This window comes from Bipolaris maydis (genome assembly GCF_028858645.1).
Source record: "Bipolaris maydis strain C4 unplaced genomic scaffold PSV08scaffold_20, whole genome shotgun sequence".
NCBI classification, from domain to species: domain Eukaryota; kingdom Fungi; phylum Ascomycota; class Dothideomycetes; order Pleosporales; family Pleosporaceae; genus Bipolaris; species Bipolaris maydis.
The window spans coordinates 124,278-146,558 of record NW_027093876.1 but is presented as its reverse complement, the minus strand read 5'-3'; the positions used below and the strand labels follow the sequence as shown (position 1 = coordinate 146,558).

Below are 22,281 nucleotides of genomic sequence, written 5' to 3'. Positions count from 1 at the left end.
GGTTGACCGTAGGGACGGAGGCTTGTTTGCGATATTGCTCTCCCTGATGAACGTTGAAAGAACTGATTGGGGTATCATCGGAGATCTCCAGGTCTGTCTTTGAACAGTATCCATTTTCGACAATGATATGGTTTATCTCTCATAGCGATCTAAGGCGAAAGGTCGCCTAAGATAACAATATGAGCAATGTCCTCATATGGCCTACCCTACCCTCTAGCATTGCATAGAACCCCTGCCGTCGATAATGGCATGTGCCAGACACTGTCTTTAAGTTGTCCATATAGAGTCTGTTACTTTTGTCCCGCATGCCAAGATCAGGATTCAACGCCACCGCCTGTTTTCTCAGCTTTCTACTGCAGCTTGACTATTTCGGCATAAGCCAAGTATGCAACAAGATTAGTAAAAATAGATAATTTGCCTATGTGGGCAACTCGCCTGCGGGGAACGTTAGTGTTATAGTTTGGGTGTGTAGAAACCCGCCGTTTGGGTATTGGAAAAGTCATTGAAAAAGCCATGATTGGGACACGTAACCCTAACAATAAGCATGTGTGGGCGCAGTTCGGGTAGCGAACTGCGCCTCATATTGGTTAGGATGTATGCGCAAGATGACGTGGCCAAACAATCCGGTTTGCGAGCCTGAAGGATGAAATCAGCCAACAGAGACAATTATACATCTCTTAGCTCTGTTAGAGATAATTTTCTACTATTACATGTTGCTTTTGGAAGTCACAAACTAAAATACTAACATGTTCTCGTATACACACATCATACTACTCACTTCGTGCTTTGCGAATCTTGTACTCGCAAAATCACACAGCCCTAACTGTACTCTTCCCCCTGATAATTCAAACTATGTCGCTGGTGTCAATGTCCGATCCACTCTCGATATCTTCTGGAGCGCCATATATACAGTGTTTGTTTGTACGTGGGCTGTTCAACACCTGAACGTTCCTCCTCCTAAAGCATCTACACCGGATTTCCACTGGTGGCAATTTTGGAAAATCAAGATTCCAGCATTCTTTTGGACGAGACTAAAATGGATGCTACTCACAATTATCATGCCCGAGTACTTGCTTGGCGCAGCTTTGAGTGGTTATGTAGCTGCACGCAAATTTAAAAAATACACGAAAGAGCCAGGGAGCAAGGGTGAGAGATGGACAACAACACATGGATACTATGCCGATATGGGGGGGCTTGTATATACACTGCCCGAAACCCCTGGAAATTTCGAACCTCGTTTGGTCGCAATAAATTCGAAGCAGTTACGCTACTTACTGGACAAAGGATTCTTGGACCAGGAGCCTCCGATGTCTGAGGATGAAATACTGGACAAAAGTAAAGGCGATGCTTTTGCCACTATAAGCGCGGTGGTCCAATTACTCTGGCTTGTTACTCAACTCATCACCCGAAAGGTCCTAAAACTCCCTTCATCCCAACTGGAGATATTGGCTCTTGCCTTCGCAGTCTGCACCAGTTTCACCTATATCTTGAATTATCCTAAACCTCAAAATATACAAGTTCCGTCGCATGTATCCAATCTTCAGCGGAATCGTACTCAACATAGGATACTTGAGCACACTGAACCTGAACCTGAACCGGAACCTGAAACTGAATCTGAATCTGATTACAGCAATCTCGAAGAGGAACTGGAAGAAAGAGCATCGCAAAGCTACTTCAAAAACGCATTATGGCCATGGGAAGATAAGAAAGAATTGGAAGCTATTATACGAAACGACAAGCTCAACCCATCCTCTCAGCTCAAGATACTTAATGAAGGCAAATCTTATGAGTGGATCGTCGACGCTGATTCTATAGGATTTATAACCGGAGCCGTCATTCTTGGTTTGTGCCATTGCATTGCCTGGAATTTTCAGTTTCCCACGCCCATAGAGCGTTTGCTCTGGAGAATTGCTTCCGTAGGTATAACTGGCATCCTGCCTCTATTTTATTTTTTATGGTTTATGCTCACTTATGGGAGCGACCACCTTGGGAAGTTATATGATTATCTTCAGCTACCATTGTCATATATTTCGTTTTCAGTTTATGTAGTAGCACGGCTCTACCTTCTAGTGGCTCCATTTAGAGAGTTGTTCTACCTTCCGCCTGAAGCTTTTATCGCGACTTGGTCGGTATCCTTGCCTTATTTTGGGTAGCATTTTATATAGTGTGGTAAATGGGTCTCTGTAACGGGGTGAACGCCTTTTGGGTAGATGCTCGATGGAATCTCGGTTGACTCGTAGAATCTAGGTACTACGCTGAGCATCTAGATTCTCTAAGCACCGCCCGAACAGCGCTCAGAAGACATCTTACGTGCTATGCCTTATCGGTCCGATTGTTGCTCAGGCAACTAGTTGTATATAGATAGCCACGTAGCTTAGAAGCTTAGCTCTCTATCGAATACAACCTCTTGTATACCTCGCGATTGCTCCACGGAGCGCAGTCCCCTTACAATCTCCACCTTCGGGATCGATTTTTCTTATTAGTTCTGCCAATTATTAACCAATCGGGAAAGTTAGTAGCTCGTTTTAAAGCCCTCTATTGGATATTTATTTTGGTCTCATATAGTAATAGGGTAACTCTAATAGGTAAGAAATTATTACTAGCCTACCCACCTTGCTAAGAGTTGCGTCTACATATTTTACTCCGATCGCAATTATCACCTTACCTATTATAGCTAGCATGTTATTATATTGGACCAAAATAAAGCTCAAAATTAGGGCTACAAAATGAGCCGCTAATGTCGCCGATTGCGTGGTTAGTGGCAGAGATAATTGCGTTTTTGAGATCCCGATGTGGAGACACATTTACCAGCCTAGGCCCGCCACAGTACAGATAGCGGTGGCTATCTTATGTATCAACTACAAAACGATATCAGCATGCTCTGATATCTTACGCAGGCCTCTTTGGTGCGGTGAGGCGACTTGTAGTTGGCTGCGCAGTCCGATAGGGCTCGAGCCGTTACAGATATGTAGTATTAATAGAATACGCGATAGTATAGTTAATAACTCGCTTTTTAGTATCAGAGGCTAATATACTAGAAGAGTAAGAGCTCTAGGGTAGATACGTATTACGCCCATCTATATATAAGCATATTATGGGATAGTCTGAGGGTCCGGAAGAGAAAGCGTCCCGTTACACCGTGCGTCCCGGCACGTAAGACTGGACGTAAGAATTTCTGTTGACCAGTTAGGGGAAGGCTTCTTCTTCTACTTCCATACTTAAACACTGCCTGCCGACCTCTCATTACAGCTTCTGTACCAACTACTTCTGGTGTGAAAATATAAGTGTATCAATCTTTCCCTCTTTGTGACCCAAATGCACTCTTAGGTATTGGAGACCCTTACAGCATCAAACCCAAATTCCTTTCGATGTTCTAATTTGCAGGAAGGAGTGTTCAAGTTTTAGCACTGACAAAGTTTCGTTTACCTCTCTCTGACTAAATACTTCACAAATTTCAGAGACAGATACTGTTTGTAGCCACTTCATATATCTTGTATCAGCCAATACAATAACTATTAATTATTAGACAAGTAAACATGTACCTAACGCTACGTAAGAACACATCCAGCTCAGCGAAATCAATGTGTTTCTCTGATACAGCTTGCATAGCGCAGATGGCTGAATTATATGATTCGAAAATTGGCAGCCTTTTCGCCAAACTCTGCACCATCAATGACGCCCCGCTTCATACGAGCCGGTACAACAGTGGAACCAATATGAGCGCAATGAATTGACATAAATGGCTTGGTGTTGGTTGCGATCCCGGTTACCTCGCTGGCGTTGATATCATCGGTCCTCCGTAAAGTCATCAGCACAGCCGAACCCCTTACTCGGCAAACCAGATCCCCTGGCCGCGTGACGCGCGAGCCCATGCCCACGAGACCCGATGCCGTACGGTACACGATACGGCACATTGATGGCCATGTCATGCACTCGAGGAACCCACCGGCGGTGGCGCCTTCTGCGCGCTGCCGCAGCTCAACTTGCACCTCAGCCGGCAAACTGTCGAAGACTGAGCGAACAGGCAAATAGCTCTTGTCACCATCATCATTAACATCACCGGCCTCAGATAACGCGCTTTGAAGCAGCTTGTGATACTCGAGAACGTAGGCGGCAAACGATCGATGGTGCTCCTCGAGCGCCTGATTCGACCCTATATCGCTGGCCGGATCATCCTTTTCTCGCGTACCGAGCGAGAGGGCTATTGAGAATGATTCCAGCACGGCCAGCGCGTCGCCACCGGGGCCCGTGAATGTGTTGCCTTGCTGTTCGGCAGGGTATATCAGCTCCCACACGCGATCGAGCCAGAAAGGATTTTGCTTTGTCCGCTCTCGTGCCAAGTGCGTGACGGGGAAATCTGTCGTTTCCATGCGGCTCGAAACAGTAGAGATCTCGTCGACCACCCAGCCTCGCACCAGGAGCTGTGGAAGCGATGTCCCATTCTCACAATTGACTCCACCCTCGAAGCTGATTTCTTCGTCCTTGGTCGTGGTCGCATCTATTGGGTAGTCGATCGGTGTGGTACGGTTAATGCTATGCCAATCGGGCACCCAGCTGGGCATTCTAGCTTCATGGTGCGGGTCCCAATCACACTGCTCTAAGGAAGGGTCAATCTCATGATCGACAAAGCTGACAACCTGCAGATTTTTCGTCTTCTGGATGAAGTTGACGGCTAGTCTCGTGTATATAACCCCACGCGTACACGTATAGTCAGGTTGAATTACAGGCTCGCCGCCAAGAACGGCCATAGGGTGACCGAGTAGACTAAACACGCGGTCACGTGGGTCAGTTACGCCCAAGATGCGCGTCCAGTGCATAGCAGTCAGAAAGTCGCACTTAGGCGTGTCATCTTCCTTAGTAGCCCAGACCATCACAATGTGATGGGCGACCCACGACGCTAGACCGAGATGCGTCACTAACGTGGCACCCCTGTAATCCAAGAACTGGACAAAGCGGCCTGTCAGTTCCCAGTCGATAGTGTCGACATCTAAGGCCCAATTTTCGTTCTCAACAGTAGTTGCATGGCCACTAGAATTCCCCTTGTCAGCCTTGGTACGCTCGTCGGCTGGCTTCAGAGCTGTGATCAAGAGAGCCTGTCGGGCGAGGCCAAGCTCTTGCACAATCCACGCGCGGTGGAAGTATTCAATCTCGAAGAAGAATCTGACAGCCTCCCACTTGTATGCTTGATTCTCAAATCGGCGCCGGTCGTCCTCGGATAAGTGAGCGACGTTCGCAGTGGGGTCAGCTAGGTAGTCGTGGTGAAGGAGGATGCGCGCGTCGCAGAGGCCAGCCTCTGGGTCTTTCATGAAATCATGGATGAAGCGGATGGCGTCCTGGATTAGGAAGCGACCAACCTCGCTCGTTTCCCAGCCGAGCCACGAGAGGACACGGCTCGCGCCGGCATAGATGAACGACATGAGTTTGACTTGAGAGAGACGTTCTTGCAGGTCATCCTGGTTGATGCACACTGCGTCAACCCACAGCCGCCGCACTGGTTGTCTTTGCGCTGGTGCCTTGCCCACATCTCGCTCTTCACTGTTCCCAGCAACTGGTCGATGCCGGAAGGCCGTCAGCGCCCCATGCAGGTTCTCTGTCACAGACAGTGTCTCTCCATCTATGGTGATGTTGCGCCGCTTTTGTGGGTCACCCCAAACGTATGATATGGCCTCATACGGCTCCGTGTCCATTGCCTGCGGCACCAGCCGCCCAACGATGGGGTCCGAGAATCTGCCGGCATCGAGCTCAAGGACGCGGATGAACTTAGGGGCGAGAGGGTGGTAGAAGTCGGGGAAGGGATGACGGCTTATATCCTTCATGCTGATCGGAAGCGGAGATCTTAGTGTAAAACAACATGTGTACTAAGAGGGGCCTACCATGCGACGGTGTCAAGCAAAAGTGGGGTGACAGCTTACACAGTCCGTGCACTGCAGGGATGCTCCATGTCGTTGTGCCGCGCTCTGATTAGCTGCATACAGAATCTGGATGCTCGGACCTGCACTTACACATTAGATTCTGCACAAGAGTGGGATTTGCATGACCTAGGAGGGGACATTAAGTAATGAATTTGAATTTAGAGTAGATATCATGCTCTTGGAACGGTGCTTTTGCTTCCAAACCATTTGCCTATCTTGTATGACGCAGTATCAGCGTGACACTGAGCTCACATGGCGTAATCTTCTCGTTCTACATAGTCAGCAACCCAAGATTGAAAATACTATAGTTAGGTCCTTCATTATGAAGCGAGGCACATACGGAAATAAGACGTACTCTAGAGACTTTGACTCAAATCTGTGTTTACAATCCAGCAGCATTGGATCATGATCTTATTGTCTCTAGAATCCCTGTATACCTTCTCCTGAGTAACTCTCCCTCTCACATGCTTAAAAGTACGGTTCCGTGGCTAATGTTCCTGCATGGTCACACATGCAGGAGTCTTAGAGAATGAGTTTTGAAAGGGAAACGAATTGAGTTTTCCAATTATGGGAAAAGTATATAAGCGGGCCTATTGGCTGAGTACTTAGGAAGCGCAAGGTGTGGGCTCCTGGGGAACTAAAATAGCAGGATCAAAACCACGCCAACTATCTGACCAAATCACAGCAACGGGTGTTGTAAATAATCTGATAAAATCTACAAAGGTGTCAGAAGTTTTACTAAGCATAGCACTATTTGTTTACTTAATATTGTAACTAAGTAGTGCGTAACGTTGATGTTGTTAAGGAGTTGTGCTGCTGTGGTCGGAGCAGCTTTTAACCGGCACAGTTACACAAAAGGCGGGGTCGCTTTCTGCGGACGTGTCGTAAGATTGAACATCTTCACCACAACCTCTTCACCACAACCTCTTCACCACAACCCAAGAATGGCTTCGCAAGATCCTAAACAAAATTCGGGCTCATATTGGCAACGAACCCCAACTTTAGCGTTGAAACAAGCTCTATGCTATTACTGCTGGGACATATCGTCCAATCTCAAGCGATGCATCGCTTGCAAACGGGTCTCATATTGCTCAGTAGAGTGCCAAAAGCAAGATTGGAACAGAAATCACAAGCAAATCTGTAAGAAGCTTGTTACTTTAAACAAGCAGAAAAGATATGTGCCCTCAGCTGGCAGACATTGGAGAGAATACCGTGAAGAGCAGGTATGTATATTATTCATCTCACTTGGCAAAACGAACAATTAGATTCTGAGATACTATTTAGGAGCTAGAATTCTCAAAATCCGGTACTATGGATCCTTGTGAACTTGGAACACTGATTGGGTATGTCTGAGAACCGACTGCTAATAAACTATGGCCATTTTGTATTCATCATTAAGCTGACACTTGCAGTTAGCCACGAACCATATTGCCGTCACTGTTATAGAAGAGAGTCTCAACTTGAAGATGGGGCGAATTTGAACGCCTGTCAATACTGTCATCTTACCTCGTTCTGTACCTCTTGCCAACAAACACATCCATCAGCGGAGTGCGCAACCTTGCAAGATGTTGCAGCTGATGCAAAGATTTCGTTGGATCTCTACCAGCAAACTGGAAATAGCCTGACGTTTTCTATCTCACAATTTCCTCGAAACCAACATTATCCTCTCTCTTCTGCAACGGACTGGTATGACTACTACACAAAGCTCTCAGACAAGGGTGTCCTCAGTTCCAAAATGAACCGAGATTTGAAGTACCAGGCAAACAACCCCGGAGAGCGAGCATTCGTCGAACGTATGAGATACGGCACCAATATGACAACTATTCAACTCACCTTAATCGCTGCCTTGGAGGCGACAATACCCAACATGGGCACTCGGGGTTCGATCAACCTTCACATTATAGGTGCAGCTAGAACAGAATATTCCTCTCTTCTTGCATTCGAGGAATTATTGCACCTTTTACCGTCGCTGAAAACACTTCAGTTATCATTCGTGGGTTTGAATGTAGAAACCCAGACGCCACCCACACTTCAGTGCTGCACCATGTGTACCAAGGCGGGAAGGTCGATTTCCATCATCACATGGAGAGGTCCATATCACGAATACGTCGATACCAAGTTATACAAGACGCCAGATCTAGCAGCAGCCTTCCATTCTGGATTTTGGGTAGACGAACCAGCGAACTGGTACCCAACCATCCAGTATCTTGCACATGCTCCACATCCAACTCTTTTTACTGCTGCTAGATACTTTGAGATTGAGCGAGAGATGAGAGTCTGGGAGACTCTGGAGGCGGAATTCGTGAAGAACGCTGAAGTAAATAAGTGGAAGGGGATGTCTCCTTCTCTGGGGGTGTGTGGAGACAGGCCGAACGAGGTCAGCTATAAAAACCATTGGTGGTATATTGTGAAACAAACGTGATTTGGAAACATTAATGGCATTATTGCGACTAAAATTCGGAAATCAGAGTCATGAGATTGATCTTTCATCGACATCGGTTTTCTTTGCGTGCCGAGTGAAAGTCGTCGCCTCGGCTCTCCGCCCCCTTGGCCGCTGCTGCATTGCTATGCATGAAAGCCAGCACACATCTCCCAATCACACCAATCCGCTTCATGCATACGCATGCATAAGATATTGCACGAGGCCACCACTTCCATCTCTCTACCTGACATCTCATCTTGCAAATGCGCTTCATCATTCCCCCTTTCCGCCTCTTCCTTTTGTCTACGTACCTCGTATACACCACTATGTCAACCCAGAGTGTGGCTGATTCATTGCCCGTAACGCGTATTGCGACATTCAGGTTTCGCGATGAGGTGACACCGGCGCAGAAGGGTGATCGCACCGCAGCTTTTCTGGCGCTCTATGCCGAGCATCCTGAGTTGCTTGCCGAAGGACCCAAGGGAGGCAGGCCATTGAACACACCACTCAATTTGACCAACGTGAAGAGGGAAAGTGTTTGGGATACAGGTTTCGTGGTCGTTTTCAAGGTAAATCAGTTTCAAGTCGTTTCGTGTGTGGTGTATTGGATCGACGAGGGGAAGAGCCAGCGAATTTGGATGGTTATGAGAAAGAAGAGAAGACTGATGAGCGGTAGGATGAGGCTGCGAGGCAGAAGTTCGATCTCGATCCTGGGCACGATAGGTTGAAGGTAAGTCTTCTTGTCCAAAACCCTTTCTTCCCGTTTGCATTCGCACGTTCAATAAAGCTGATCAACAATGCAGGAGGAAACAGATCCGTTGCTGGAGCAGGTGTTTGTGTATGATTTTGTTGCACAGCCAAACCTGGGTTGGTAAGAGTCACATAGTCGGATGATTATGTTAATATTCAAAGGAAAAATTGATTGTATGATGGCAGTATAGAAGCAGGAAGTTTGGAAGCGCTTTGCCTGACTAAGTTGGGCATCATCCGACTCACTGTGTGCGGAGAATTTTCCTTGTCATGTCTCTTTCTTTCAGTATGCAGTGGCTTTTTGGAAGAATAAATCTATTCGTATCTGGAATCATCTGTACAGACTTCTCAAACTTGATCAGAAGACATGACTATGGTATTTTGTAACCTACATACATACCAAGTTAGACAAAAGCATTGTCAGTCATATCAGGTCGTGAAGTATTCATAACGCTGAGACATACGGATCCTCCCGAGCCATTTCCATGGCTGCCTTTGACATCCCAATTTGGCGTTAATCCAATTGCTGGACTCCTGGGATTGTCAGATAGGGGAGCTGCTGCACACAACTATACATGAGCACCAACATAACCGTACACTTGGAATTGAACTATAAGATCTGCACCAATAATTCCTGTCCTCCACCACCTATTGTTTTGAAAGTTGCCTCCGTTCATCCAATGAATACCATCCGCACTGCGATAGAAGTTCAGGTTAGGAGTGGTGTTGATATAGACTAGTAGAAGCTGTGTACATGATCATACAACTGGCCAAGTCAAGTTTGCCCAAAAACGATCCCATTGCAGCACTGAAAATACAGGATGACTTAATCTTCACTTTCCCAGCCGGTAAAAACACAACACGAGCTATTGATTTAGCATGATTTACTGTAATCCTTCATCCACTCACGCTGTAAGCCGGAATCTACAGAATTTGAAAAATTTACCGGGGTGTTTTGGCCAACAGAGTATCTGTGACATCGAATCCTCCGAGATAGGGTGAAGCTGTAGAGGGGCTTGATGAAAGACATTGGCAGATATTAGCATCTATGATGCAACTGATTGATAAAAGTGAGCTGTATAAAGCTGATTCATGATTTCAAGTTGACATCTTCATTGCCTTGCCACGACCAACTCTCGCTCTATAAACATGTTTTCTCGCTTCAACATGCCTCTACAAACATCCATTACCCTTTTCGCAGCTTTACTAGCCCTTCTACCGCCTGTACACGTCAACATTGCTCACGGAATGCTCACGGAAGCTGGATGCAGCTTGACTGTTATGTTGGACATTTATACAAGGTCGGCCAGCTGCTTGATTCCAACCATGATCTTTATTAAGACTGACAACTTAACACCCAAGCCTGCAACAATGATTACGCTTCCTTTGTGGTAAGTACTATCATGACCTAAACTTATTTTAACCCGCGACACTACTGACTTCATGTAGGCGAGATATAGCCTTGGACGCGACAGAGCAAGATGATGCTCTATTCGCTCTAAATGAATGTAACAAACATGACTGAAGTGCATCAACTATAACGCCGAAGATTTGAACGGGGCTTATTGGTGGAGAGCTGCAAGAAGCAAGCTCATAATTTTTGGTATGGCGTTGATAGAATTACTGGCGATGTCAATATCGATGGTTCTCCTTACAAGGCTTATGATGCCGAAGGCCGCGGCTATCGAGGGCTTAGTGCAGGTGATATGAAAGCAGAGGATCGAGAGAATTAAATCAGTGTTGAGGCATCAATACTGATGAGGAGGATTTTCTTTCCTCGGACTTTGTGTCTCTCACTTTCTAGCGAGAGTTTTCCTTGCGCTTTTGATACGTTGTCATTTTACTCTGACTTTTCCAAGCTTACAGCATGTCGCCATTTTTGCTTCCATGCTCATAGGAAGTATGTTTATGAGAAAGATAGTTTAATCTCAGCAAGACTGCCAGCAGGATAGCTCTCTCCATCAAATAGGTCACTCAAATGTTGGTCTTGTTATGGCACTCACCCAAAAGAATACAGTATCTTAGCACCTACCTGGGATTTGTAGCTGTTCCGAGTCTACACCACAGAATCAACCTCACACAACAATTTTATTTGACATCTAATTGTCCAAATTTTCTATAGCAACCATCGCTACTCTGATTCATCCAGTTCCCGAGCTTCGGGTGGCGAAGGGAATGCTTTCACTGCCAAGGACTCAACTGTTTGCTCTGTACTTATGTAACGCAAACGCACTTCAAGCTCTGTTATTTTAAATCCCAACAATCAGTTCTACTCCTTAGCTACTCAGGCTAATTCTCATTACCTGCTTTCCGACCCTAACTCATAAATATCACTCACAATGTCTGCTCCAGACGACACGAACCTCAAAGCCCTACTCCTTCTTTCTAAGGAGAGTCCTTTGGCACGTGCTCGCGAAAGCCTTCTCAGAGGTTTGCCTGATGACGAACTGGCCGAGTTGGTCGCGCAAATGATCAGTCGAGACAAGCCGCGAGGTGATCTAGAAGAGATTGCACGTATGATGCTAGATGTCATTATGAGGCGTGATGCCCAGAATGATGCCCTCATCAGTCTCGCTACGAAGAATGACACGGCGGTTACAACAAGCGATAGGGAGATTAAGGCCAATTATACGTCAGGTAAATGGAGGCTTTGCCCTGAGGGACAGAACACTTGTTAACAGAAAATAAAAAGCAGGTACACAGACGGCTCACAACACTAGCGTTGTTTCGAACGTATCCGAAGAAACGATAAAAAACAACAGTGCTCCGCCGTCTAGAAAGAGACCCGCTAGCAAGCAACCCCCTTCCACGGATCAAGAGACTGCCAGTACAAAGCGTGCAAAACATGGAGATGGTCAGTAAACCAGGCCCGGATATACCAACATCACAGCTGACGGCTTCTTAGCAGTAACAGGAAACAAGAAAATTTCACTTCGTAATCATAACCTGGGATTCATGTTAGGACAAACTAAACAAGCGATCGAAGTCGTCTACTGGGATCCCCGTCAGAAGGACTACTCCTCACTAGCACTTGGCAACGTCCACAACCATTTGGTCAATGTTCTCGTTGACAGATTTTTTATCGATTACCTCCCTGGTGATATCGAAATCTGCGCATCGGAGGATTTCCTACAGTCGCAGGAGGATTGCACTTCAACTCAATTGCGCGTCAACAAAGTATTCGAGAGGCTGGTAGAACGAGGTCGAGGTCGGCACTGCATTTTAGGCGATACCTCGACGGCGTGCGATATGTGCATTAAGGGAAAAAGGCTCTGTACCCGTGTAGTCAGGGTTGGAGGATTGAATAAGCTTGGCTTCTTTCCTTTGCCAGAAGATCTACGGGTTGGCCGGAAACTACAAGAACTGGAGTTCTGGGTGCAGCCTTGAAACTATTGAAGGTCTAAAGTCTAAGGTTACGATACGAACATGGTTGAAACTGGCACGATTGCCTATCTAATGAACAGACAATTTAGTTACCGTTTGGAAACCAGGCACAGGGATGCTGGCTTAATCGCTCGACAACCCTGATCCTAGCATCCGATCCGTACCACCGCCGTGATGCACGCGGCCCGTTGACCGCGCTGGAGCGTTGATGGATATTTATGTAAGATAATGGAGAAAGCAAATGCCATGAGGGGCCATGTGTACTAATAGTCTGAATGCTAATACATACTACAAATCTCATGGCCCACTCAATATCAAACTACGCATTGTGCACACGAGAATAAAATGTATATTCTTATCATCTTTTTCATCTTCTCTTGGCTCTAGTTTTGGCCACTACTCAGAACAGCGTATGAATTGGTAATGTCTTGTTTGGATTGTTGTCTCTGTTCAGCCTTCCTCTTTTTTCTGTCCGCTTCTCTCAACTGGCGCTTCTTCTTCTTGTTTGAAACGTTCTCCGTAGGTACCTCAACGCCAGCAGAGACATAGATCTCTTCAACTAAAGCTCGCAATTCGTCGTGGTTTGCTAATACGCGCTTTGACTGTCCTGGCACGCCAAATCCTTCGGGTATAGACGGAAGAGTACGCATATGTTGGTCCAAGCTGAGTAGGCAGTTATGTAACGCTTGATCTGCCTTTGGTTTGACTACAAGCCATACTCTCACAACTTGACTGAACATGCGCAGTGAGTACAATGCGGACTGTAGACGAGCCATGAGTTGTACAAAAGCCCAGGTATTGTCAAAATCGCCATTGATCACCCGAAGTACCAAAGGAATGGCAGGAGCGCTATTGAGCTCAGCGAGTACCAGACTAAGCGCGAAGAGTGGCCAGAGTTGCATGGGTTGAAGTTTTCTAGAAATAGCCCAGTCCATCAGGGTGCGAATCTGTCGCTCAAGTTCTGTGATTGGTACTGGCAGGTCCACTAGAGAATATGCAACAACCTCTTGTACAGCAACGACCTGCGCCTTCCGCCTATATTCGTGAACAACCACTTTCTCAGCCGCTAGCAATGAGTAAGCCATTTTGCGAATATTACAGCCAACATTCCATGCAGATGCTTGGCTGGGGTCTTCCATCAGGAGGGGCATGTAAACAAATGGGGTATGGGAATGTTCCAAAGCTTGGTGCACGAATTCTGACACTCGAACATCCAGTCCGGGCAGACTGGATAGAGTATTTTTTGAGTCGGATTTGTAGATTGGGGCCACAACTTCGGTAATATACCTTTTGGTAAAGTCCAGGTACGGTGTAGAATCTTTATCCACGCTCTTGGCATTGCGGAGGAGATCGTTGGCCGTATCCTGAGGGCCTTGCAGAACAGCAAAGGCAAACGGTAACAGACTTTTCAACTGCAACTTCTTTTGAATCTCATCGGGCCAGTACGCTTTGATGCCAGTAGCTACGTCCGCATCATGTAGAAAGACTATCAACGTGTCTGCGCAATAGTCGTAAAGGACGAGGTCTGTATCGCTGGTGAAGATGATGGATTTGGCATTCTCTTTAGCATGTAACGCACACCAATCGTCTGCTTCTCCGGGTACAATGTGCGTCCTCGAGGAAAAAGGTGACTTTTTTAACGCTTCTTGCAGCGCTGGAGCAAGGAAGGCATAGGATATCGAACCTAGGTAAGTGGGAACAGGGCATGCAGTTGTCGAGTAATTTGCACGGAGCTGCTGTACACGCCTGTTGTTCTGTTCGGTCCTTGACAGCCTCTCAGTCCGCTTTGATGCAGGCAGGGCTCCGTCGAAGAAGATGGCAACCCTGGCGAAGCGCAATCAGCGATGGAGGTCGTGGGGCAATCATTGGCATAAGTTCCAGCACAAAAGATGTGGAGATCCGTTGCACCCGAGGGTACACCGCTGGCCTGGCGGACATTTGACAACGTAAATGTTCGAATGCCGAGCAAACCCCTGTGCGAAGAGCGGTGAATAAGGCGACATTTGTGCGCATCTTATTGGTTTTGCAGCCAAGTTCCATGGGGGTGAAATATCGATTTGGTGTGCACACCGGCAAGGCGACGAAAAGCAACGACGGTTCACTCACACCTTGATGTTGTTGGCTTCCAGATCGGTTAACCAGCAAAGAGCCTGAGAGACGATGTCTGAATAAGAGGGCATTCGCGAGGCGCTAGCCGTAGCTGCGAGAGCCAGCTTGTGAGCATGATAGGCGAGTGCGGGCCCATCGACCACGGCCGAATAGCCGTCGAGCTGGTCAGAGGAAAAGCGCGTGGCGTATGGCTCCAGACGTCTAGCGAGTCCCTGAATGCCCATGTTGTCTGGGGCAACTGCGCGGCTGTGCAGAACCCGGTTTCGACAGGGTGGAGTATCGGGTGATGCAGGTGTTGAGGGCTCTGCAATCAGACCTTTTTTTTCTGGCCTCACAGCCCGGGAGGCAAAAGAGCTTGACGAGGCACACAACAGGCGCCTCGACCTTGAATGCAGCTCTAGCGCGTGCGGGCAGCGGCTGTTGGGAATGGACAAGAGAAAATCTGGTCAAGATAGTCGAGCGTGGCGTTGTCTTTCTCTAGGATGAGCTAGCTCCGGCGTCATCCCGCGAGGTGGGGGGGGGGGGGGGGGGGGGGGGAAGCAGGAGCTGCCCCTCTCCCCAGCCTAAAAGTTGCCCGCTGCTGCCACGCCCCAACATTCCTCTCAATTGCTTTGATCTTTCGTTGCATTGTTTCAAGCAAACCCTCACACACCCATCATGAGCGTCCGAACTGTCGAATTGAAGCCTTTCCAGGACCAGAAGCCCGGAACGTAAGTTGCAACTCTAAGCTCGGCCAGCCCCATAGAGAAAGCTCCCTAGTACAAGGCAAGCAGCTAACCACGACGCTATAGTTCTGGTCTCCGCAAGAAGGTCAAGGTCTTCCAGCAGGAGCACTACTCGGAGGCTTTCGTTACCAGCATCCTCCTATCTATTCCCGAAGGCGTCGAGGGCTCGTTCCTTGTCGTTGGTGGTGATGGTCGTTACTGGAACCCTGAGGTCACCCAGGCCATTGCTAAGATTGGCGCTGCCTATGGCGTCAAGAAGCTCTTGATCGGCCAGAATGGCATCATGAGCACGCCTGCCGCCAGTCATCTCATCCGTATCCGTAAGGCGACGGGTGGCATCCTGCTGACTGCCAGCCACAACCCCGGTGGTAAGTGGCTGCCCCTCCCGTCTCATGTGGTTCCACCCCAAAATCTAACACCTCTCAGGCCCCGAGGAGGACTTTGGCATCAAGTACAACTTGGCCAATGGTGCTCCCGCTCCCGAGAGCGTCACCAACAAGATCTACGAAACCTCCAAGACGCTCACCTCATACAAGATCGCCGACATTCCTGATATCGACCTCAGCACCATTGGCACACAAAAGTATGGAGAGCTCGAGGTTGAGATTGTCCACTCCACTGAGGACTACCTCAAGATGCTCAAGGACATCTTTGACTTCGATCTCATCAAGTCTTTCCTCAAGCAGCACCCCGACTTCAAGGTTCTCTTTGACGGTCTGAGCGGTGTTACTGGCTCTTACGGAGTCGACATCTTCGAGAAGGAGCTCGGTATCCCCAACAGCACACAGAACTGCGTCCCCAAGCCAGACTTTGGTGGTCACCACCCCGACCCTAACCTCGTCTATGCCAAGTCGCTGGTCGACGCCGTTGACAAGAATGGAATTCACTTTGGTGCTGCCAGTGACGGTGACGGTGACCGAAACATGATCTATGGTGCCAAGTCATTTGTCTCCCCCGGTGACAGTCTGGCTATCATTGCCCACCACGCAGAGCTCATCCCATACTTCAAGAAGCAGGGTATCTACGGTCTTGCCCGTAGCATGCCCACGTCTGGTGGGATTGACCTTGTCGCCAAGGCGAAGGGCGTCGAGTGCTACGAAGTGCCCACTGGCTGGAAGTTCTTCTGTGGTCTTTTTGACTCCAACAAGATGAACATTTGCGGTGAGGAGAGCTTCGGAACCGGTAGCAATCACATCCGTGAGAAGGACGGTCTGTGGGCTGTTGTCGCCTGGCTGAACATCCTGGCTGGCGTCGGACAGAAGAGTGGTACCACACCCAGCATTGCTTCAGTTCAGAAGGACTTCTGGAAGACTTACGGACGTACCTTCTTCACCCGATACGACTACGAGGGCTGCGAGACCGAGGGTGCCAACAAGGTCACAAGCCACATGAAGGAGCTCATCACGACCAAGAAGGACGAGTTTGTTGGTTCAACCATCGCTGGCCGCAAGGTCACCGAGGCGGACGACTTCTCGTACACAGACCTCGACGGCAGCGTCAGCAAAAACCAGGGTATCTATGTCAAGTTCGATGACGGCAGCCGCATTGTCGTGCGTCTGTCCGGTACAGGAAGCAGCGGCGCCACCATCCGTCTGTATATCGAGAAGCACACTAGTGACGAGTCTACCTACGACATGGATGCCCAAGACTTCCTCAAGGACAACGTCAAGCTTGCCACTGACCTCCTGAAGCTTCAGGAGTACATTGGCCGCACCGAGCCCGATGTCAAGACATAAGCGTGTTGATGGAATAGATGTATGTGTAGAGTAATGAGCATGACGAGACGAGTAGGCCACGATCGCACGACTTTAGCATGATAGTGAATTGTAAAAGTAACAACGTAGCGTTTGCGTCCTGCCAAGATTGCTGTGATTGATGCCTGTTGGTAAGGTCGTCGAGGTGCACCGTGTGACCAGCCAAATTTGCATTATTGATACTTCTGAGTAATAGGAGCCCTGCGTCCTGGTGGCGATACTCGTATCTGGGAGCGTGGCGGGTGAGATCATCATGGCAGACTTGATGTTGCGCGTCCCGCTAATTAGCCTGGAGACGTCATCTGAAACTAAACGCGCCGTCTCCATAACACAAGCACTGGGCCTTCCCACCGCTAACTTGTCGCATCCCCCGCTTTTCACGCATCTCTACCCACGCGCACTACCCCGTAAAAGGCTTCCGCACCCCCAGTCTCCTACAAGGACACCAACACACGCCAAATCAACAACAAGTCGCAATCATGGCCGAGAAAGAAGGCGCCGCTGTGCCCCCTCAGGCAAAGAGCTCGTGGTCAAGCTTCCTCAAGGTACGGCACGAGACCATCGCAAGCACGCTCTAGTCTTTGCACCGAGAAATCTCGCCAGTTCCTGGCGTGGGAAGGACAGATGGAATTGCCAAAAAATTCTTCTTTGCCTCAGATTCAACTAGCTAACATCTGACAATAGTCCATCGCCTCCTTTAATGGCGATCTTTCGACTATGACCGCGCCCGCCTTTATCCTCTCTACAAAGTCGCTCACCGAGTTTTCGTCCTACTGGACCGAGCACCCGTCCCTGTTCGTCGCGCCCGCCGCCGAGCAAGACCCTGCTAAACGGGCTATGCTGGTGTTGAAGTGGTTCCTAAGCACATTGAAACAACAGTATGCTAGTCGGTCTGAGAAGTTGGGTAGCGAGAAGAAGCCCCTCAACCCGTTCCTGGGAGAGCTATTCTTGGGCAAATGGGAAGATGAGGCTGGCACCACGCAGCTCGTGAGTGAGCAAGTCAGGTACGTAGGCATCTTCATTGGCTTGAGATTAGTGGGAAGATACCATTGGGTAGGTCTGATGTCTGCCAGTGGTCTTACTAACGCAATGTGTCCAGTCACCACCCACCAGTTACTGCCTACGCTATCTGGAACGACAAACACGGGGTCCGGCTAGAGGGTTACAATGCCCAGAAGGCATCGTTCAAGACCACCATCAATGTCAAAGTGAGTCAGGTACCTGTGTTCTTACATGATTCGATATTAATGGACAATAGCAAATTGGACATGCCATGCTTCATCTGGATGGCTTCAACGAGAGCTATCTCATTACTCTCCCTTCTCTTCACATCGAAGGCCTTATTACCGGTTCACCATATGTGGAGTTGAACAGCAGCACCTACATCCAATCCTCAACTGGATACACCGCGCGCATCGATTACAGCGGGAAGGGCTGGGTATCGGGAAAGAAGAACACTTTCTCTGCAATTCTATATCCCGAGGGAAAGGAGAAGGAGGTCATCTACAAGGCAGACGGACAATGGAACGACACATTCCAGATCAAAGATGCAAAGACCAAGACTGTCGTTGACACATTTGACCACAAGACCACCAAGACGACACCCCTGACTGTCGCCGAGATTGAGGACCAGGATGATTTTGAGACGCGAAGAGCGTGGAAGAAGGTTTCAGATGCCATCAACTCGGGCAACATGGAATTGACTTCGGCTGAAAAGACCATCATCGAGACTCGCCAGCGAGAGATGAGACAGCAAGAAAAGGACGAAAGTCGCGAGTGGGAGCGCAAGTTCTTCACCCGTGCAACGGAATACCCACTATTTGAGCAACTTGCCACGAAGATTGGCGAGAGCGTCAACGACAGCCAGACAAACGGCGTGTGGAGCTTTGACAAGCAGAAGGCGGACACAGCCAAGTCGCCCTACCACCCGACCGTTGTTCCTCCGATCTACGAGCGAAAGTGAAGTAATGTATTTTGACACTTTCTTCAACCTCGAACGGTTGCTGTTCGTTATGGATTATGAGAGTTATAATGCTGGAAGAAGAATCAGGGCGAAGGGAAAGGGCCAATGGTGGTGAAGAAGGAAATTTCGGTGGGGTTTGTGCACAGGGAAAACCACGTATATGGAACGATGGGTGATGCAAAGGCATCTTAATGAAGGATTTTTATAAACTAGGTATAAAATACAAAAGAGGCCCAACAAAACTTTGGAGTTAATCCCAAGGAACATCAGGTCAGAATGATGGTGAAATAATTGCTTTTTTGGCTTGATTTTTTACATGTACTAGTACAGTGAGCTCAAGGCGCCAGCCTATTAGGCATCTTTGGTCTCAGTCCGCTTATTGTTCCCATGACGCTGCCAGCACTGTCGGAATATCTCCATCTAGACAGACTGTGTTAGCTGCTTTCTGGTGTTGTGACTGTTCGGCTCCGTCTCGGCTTCCGGGCTAAGGGCAGCACTCGACCTACCTCTTGCTTGCACCCTCGCCAGTCCTTCTTGTCATAGTAACAATCAGTCAGTTTGGCGTTTTCGTCTGCATAGAGGTCAATTGAGCTTTCTTTTCAACTCCACTCCGCTCAGCATACCTGCACAGCCTGTGCTGAAAATACGCTTGTCCCTGCGTATCGTCATTAGCTTTGCTGCTCGCAACACCGGAATTGCCACCCACCAGTCATCGGGTTCGTCATCAATCATCAACTGCGCAGCAGCGGCACGTGCCTTGTCATCGTTTGACATCTTGAAGAGCTTGGGATTCGGAATTGGTGGTGTTGAGGTCGAGTGAGTCGCGCAGACGGACGTACCCTGAAGGTGCACGGACAAACTCGGTCCGCCTGGTGAACGTCACCATACTGTATCAAGCAACATGGCATCCAAGAAGATGAATGTCTTGGTTTACTCGGGTATGATGACTTGGAAGAGATTGGGAAAAGAAACTGATGCATCGTAGGTCATGGCAGTACCACCGAGTCTGTTCGTAATTGTATATACACTTTACGGCGGTTATTGTCTCCTTCGTATGCCGTCATACCCGTCACGGGAGACGTGATCATCAAGGAGCCATGGTTCAGCACTTGCGCGCTTCTTGTTTTTCCAGGAGGTGCCGATATGGCATATTGCCGTACGCTCAATGGCGAGGGAAACCGCCGTATCAGTCGTTATGTGAATGCCGGTGGTTCCTACCTCGGCTTCTGCGCAGGCGGTTACTATGGTAGTGCGAAATGCGAATTTGAACTCGATGACCCCAACATGGCAGTAGAAGGCGATCGCGAACTCGCCTTCTTCCCAGGGACGTGTCGTGGACTGGCATTTGCAGGGTTCAAGTATGCTAGTGAGGCTGGTGCCAGGGCGGCGGACATAAAGATCCATAAGGAAGCTTTTGATGGCGTTACTGAAGGTGTTGCAGATACTTTCAAGAGCTATTATAATGGAGGCGGTGTGTTTGTTGATGCAAAAAAGTTGGAGAGTCGGGGTGTACAGATCCTTGCCAGCTACACTGAAGACTTGCATGTCGATTCGGGGGATAGCAAGGCTGCGGTGGTGTATCGAAAAGTTGGTGACGGTCATGCTATCGTTACCGGTCCGCATCCTGAGTATGTTTACCACTTTTCGTACCAAACTCGTTATCTAACTCTAGACAGATTCGCACCACAAAACCTCAGCGTCGTACCAAGCTTGCCAAACTACAAAGAACTGATTGACGACATCGCCGCCACAGATGGCACTAGAGTAGACTTCATGCGCTTGGTCCTCGAGAAACTTGGCTTGCGTGCTAATGAGAAGGAACAAGCGGTACCGTCCCTCTCCCGCCTGCATCTCACTGCTCATAACCTAGCAGACGTCTCGGCACTCGTTGCCAGCTGGGCTGAAATCGTCACTGTAGTCGATGGTGACGAGTACATCAAGGGAGGCAATGATGTGTTCCGCATAGAGAAAGAAGGAACCGCTTGGAGTGTGAGAGAGCTGAAGAGAGCCGTGAGTGCGGTGTCAGAGAAATTGCCTATACTGGCTGCTGTGACGGACGGCGGAAAAGAGCATGTAGACAAGGACCATGTGGAGGAGAAAAGCAAAAAGAACAGACCCAAGACAGATGAGGAAGAGATACAAGAGTGCATCGAGTACACTGCAAGTACCGACCCAGATCAGATTTTGGAGTATGAGAAGATTGTCAAGGTCGTGATCCCACATGAGAAGGCGCTTCCATCGACAAAGGATACACCATTTCATCACGAAGCCTACTATGCTAATCTACACCATTACCATAACAAGCTGCGCAACCCAGCTGCGTCGTTTGGAAAACAAGTCATCTACGGCGAGGTGGTGACTTCTACAAACACACTGCTCGAAAAGAATCCGTCACTACTGCGAAGTCTACCCAACGGCTTCACCATGACTGCAACAACGCAGATTGCCGGACGCGGTCGAGGCAGCAATGTATGGGTTGCACCTAGGGGAGCCCTAATGTTCTCGACGGTTCTGCACCACTCCTTCTCACTCAGCCAAAGCGCACCAGTCATCTTCATCCAGTACCTCGCCGCACTGGCCATTGTGCAAGGTATCAAGGGCTACGCACCCGGCTACGAAAAGATGCCCGTAAAACTCAAATGGCCCAACGACATCTACGCCCAACTGCCCGGGTCCGCCAACAACCCCGTTGTCAAGATCGGCGGTATCCTCGTAAATAGCAGCTACTCGGGCTCCTCATACGACGTCGTGACAGGCATAGGGCTGAATTTGTCCAACGCGCTCCCGACAACCTCGCTCAACATGCTCGCATCGAGCCTCTCACCGCCGCTAAAACCCCTGACGCACGAAAAGCTCCTTGCGTCCATCCTTGCGCACTTTGAGACGCTATACGCGTCGTTTTGCCACTCGGGGTTTAATCGCGAGATGGAAGGGGAGTATTATGATTGTTGGTTGCATACGAACCAGATTGTTACGCTGGAGAGTGAGGGTGGGGTTAAGGCGAGGATTAAGGGGATTACGCGGGATTGGGGGCTGCTGCTTGCGGAGGAGCTGGGGTATGAGGAGAGGCCCACGGGCAAGGTGGTTACTTTGCAGAGTGATAGTAATAGTTTTGATTTCTTTAGGGGGTTGGTCAGACGAAAGGTGTAGGGTGAACTTGATTTGCTGGGTTCTATGGGTGTTTGTGTAGAGAAAGGAGGCACTTGGAATGTTTGCATGTTGGTGATGGGTTGGGGTAAAATGAAAAAGTTTTTCTGATTTC

At 48.7% G+C, this 22,281-nt stretch overlaps 9 protein-coding genes across 9 annotated transcripts; 6 read left to right on the top strand and 3 right to left on the bottom strand.

Annotated features, from left to right (window-relative positions):
- Positions 1-717: 717 nt before the first annotated feature.
- PSV08DRAFT_233442 (uncharacterized protein) lies at positions 718-2,153 on the top strand (the record flags this gene model as incomplete). The annotated part of the gene is made up of 2 exons (XM_014218173.2): positions 718-1,551; positions 1,654-2,153. Exons 1-2 carry the CDS (start codon positions 747-749, stop codon positions 2,151-2,153), a joined length of 1,305 nt encoding a protein of 434 aa, XP_014073648.1. The 5' UTR covers positions 718-746.
- A 1,470-nt stretch (positions 2,154-3,623) lies between these two features.
- On the bottom strand, positions 3,624-5,850 carry PSV08DRAFT_413299 (heterokaryon incompatibility protein-domain-containing protein; the record flags this gene model as incomplete). The annotated part of the gene is made up of 1 exon (XM_014218174.1): positions 3,624-5,850. Exon 1 carries the CDS (start codon positions 5,814-5,816, stop codon positions 3,624-3,626), a length of 2,193 nt encoding a protein of 730 aa, XP_014073649.1. The 5' UTR covers positions 5,817-5,850.
- Positions 5,851-6,831: 981 nt separating this feature from the next.
- PSV08DRAFT_366915 (uncharacterized protein) lies at positions 6,832-8,399 on the top strand. Its single transcript, XM_014218150.1, has 3 exons — positions 6,832-7,135; positions 7,197-7,255; positions 7,359-8,399. The coding sequence occupies exons 1-3, from the start codon at positions 6,857-6,859 to the stop codon at positions 8,332-8,334; spliced, it is 1,314 nt and encodes a 437-aa protein (XP_014073625.1). The 5' UTR covers positions 6,832-6,856; the 3' UTR covers positions 8,335-8,399.
- Positions 8,400-8,583: 184 nt separating this feature from the next.
- On the top strand, positions 8,584-9,346 carry PSV08DRAFT_27720 (uncharacterized protein). Its single transcript, XM_014218175.2, has 3 exons — positions 8,584-8,903; positions 9,011-9,064; positions 9,138-9,346. The coding sequence occupies exons 1-3, from the start codon at positions 8,598-8,600 to the stop codon at positions 9,207-9,209; spliced, it is 432 nt and encodes a 143-aa protein (XP_014073650.2). The 5' UTR covers positions 8,584-8,597; the 3' UTR covers positions 9,210-9,346.
- Positions 9,347-11,423: 2,077 nt separating this feature from the next.
- Positions 11,424-12,606, top strand: PSV08DRAFT_366913 (uncharacterized protein; the record flags this gene model as incomplete). The annotated part of the gene is made up of 3 exons (XM_066093116.1): positions 11,424-11,721; positions 11,777-11,938; positions 11,990-12,606. The coding sequence occupies 3 exons, from the start codon at positions 11,424-11,426 to the stop codon at positions 12,469-12,471; spliced, it is 942 nt and encodes a 313-aa protein (XP_065947911.1). The 3' UTR covers positions 12,472-12,606.
- A 192-nt stretch (positions 12,607-12,798) lies between these two features.
- Positions 12,799-14,801, bottom strand: PSV08DRAFT_212703 (XPG domain containing-domain-containing protein; the record flags this gene model as incomplete). The annotated part of the gene is made up of 2 exons (XM_014218178.1): positions 12,799-14,292; positions 14,575-14,801. The coding sequence occupies 2 exons, from the start codon at positions 14,799-14,801 to the stop codon at positions 12,852-12,854; spliced, it is 1,668 nt and encodes a 555-aa protein (XP_014073653.1). The 3' UTR covers positions 12,799-12,851.
- Positions 14,802-15,206: 405 nt separating this feature from the next.
- PSV08DRAFT_413296 (phosphoglucomutase) lies at positions 15,207-19,306 on the top strand. The gene is made up of 7 exons (XM_014218157.2): positions 15,207-15,287; positions 15,369-15,670; positions 15,729-17,026; positions 17,545-17,601; positions 17,741-18,060; positions 18,156-18,264; positions 18,315-19,306. The coding sequence occupies exons 1-7, from the start codon at positions 15,235-15,237 to the stop codon at positions 19,017-19,019; spliced, it is 2,844 nt and encodes a 947-aa protein (XP_014073632.2). The 5' UTR covers positions 15,207-15,234; the 3' UTR covers positions 19,020-19,306.
- Positions 19,195-19,957, bottom strand: PSV08DRAFT_27710 (uncharacterized protein). The gene is made up of 4 exons (XM_014218180.2): positions 19,726-19,957; positions 19,643-19,674; positions 19,526-19,590; positions 19,195-19,439 (listed from the first exon to the last, which is right to left on the bottom strand). The coding sequence occupies exons 1-4, from the start codon at positions 19,791-19,793 to the stop codon at positions 19,371-19,373; spliced, it is 234 nt and encodes a 77-aa protein (XP_014073655.1). The 5' UTR covers positions 19,794-19,957; the 3' UTR covers positions 19,195-19,370.
- PSV08DRAFT_27707 (biotin-protein ligase) lies at positions 19,526-22,255 on the top strand. Its single transcript, XM_014218181.2, has 3 exons — positions 19,526-19,957; positions 20,005-20,647; positions 20,696-22,255. The coding sequence occupies exons 1-3, from the start codon at positions 19,921-19,923 to the stop codon at positions 22,167-22,169; spliced, it is 2,154 nt and encodes a 717-aa protein (XP_014073656.1). The 5' UTR covers positions 19,526-19,920; the 3' UTR covers positions 22,170-22,255.
- The last annotated feature ends 26 nt before the right edge of the window (positions 22,256-22,281 follow it).

Excerpts from the sequence above, each read along its gene's own strand:
- PSV08DRAFT_366915 (XM_014218150.1), top strand. The coding sequence starts at position 6,857 with ATGGCTTCGCAAGATCCTAAACAAAATTCGGGCTCATATTGGCAACGA. Across the intron at positions 7,136-7,196 it reads GAGAATACCGTGAAGAGCAG|GAGCTAGAATTCTCAAAATC; the intron begins GTATGTATATTA and ends GATACTATTTAG. Across the intron at positions 7,256-7,358 it reads GAACTTGGAACACTGATTGG|AAGAGAGTCTCAACTTGAAG; the intron begins GTATGTCTGAGA and ends TCACTGTTATAG.
- PSV08DRAFT_27720 (XM_014218175.2), top strand. The coding sequence starts at position 8,598 with ATGCGCTTCATCATTCCCCCTTTCCGCCTCTTCCTTTTGTCTACGTAC. Across the intron at positions 8,904-9,010 it reads GTTTCGTGGTCGTTTTCAAG|GATGAGGCTGCGAGGCAGAA; the intron begins GTAAATCAGTTT and ends GATGAGCGGTAG. Across the intron at positions 9,065-9,137 it reads CTGGGCACGATAGGTTGAAG|GAGGAAACAGATCCGTTGCT; the intron begins GTAAGTCTTCTT and ends TCAACAATGCAG.
- PSV08DRAFT_413296 (XM_014218157.2), top strand. The coding sequence starts at position 15,235 with ATGAGCGTCCGAACTGTCGAATTGAAGCCTTTCCAGGACCAGAAGCCC. Across the intron at positions 15,288-15,368 it reads CAGGACCAGAAGCCCGGAAC|TTCTGGTCTCCGCAAGAAGG; the intron begins GTAAGTTGCAAC and ends ACGACGCTATAG. Across the intron at positions 18,061-18,155 it reads CTCGTGAGTGAGCAAGTCAG|TCACCACCCACCAGTTACTG; the intron begins GTACGTAGGCAT and ends CAATGTGTCCAG.
- PSV08DRAFT_27710 (XM_014218180.2), bottom strand. The coding sequence starts at position 19,793 with ATGTCAAACGATGACAAGGCACGTGCCGCTGCTGCGCAGTTGATGATT. Across the intron at positions 19,675-19,725 it reads GATGACGAACCCGATGACTG|GGACAAGCGTATTTTCAGCA; the intron begins GTGGGTGGCAAT and ends GACGATACGCAG. Across the intron at positions 19,440-19,525 it reads GGCGAGGGTGCAAGCAAGAG|ATGGAGATATTCCGACAGTG; the intron begins GTAGGTCGAGTG and ends CAGTCTGTCTAG.
- PSV08DRAFT_27707 (XM_014218181.2), top strand. The coding sequence starts at position 19,921 with ATGGCATCCAAGAAGATGAATGTCTTGGTTTACTCGG. Across the intron at positions 19,958-20,004 it reads GAATGTCTTGGTTTACTCGG|GTCATGGCAGTACCACCGAG; the intron begins GTATGATGACTT and ends GATGCATCGTAG. Across the intron at positions 20,648-20,695 it reads GTTACCGGTCCGCATCCTGA|ATTCGCACCACAAAACCTCA; the intron begins GTATGTTTACCA and ends AACTCTAGACAG.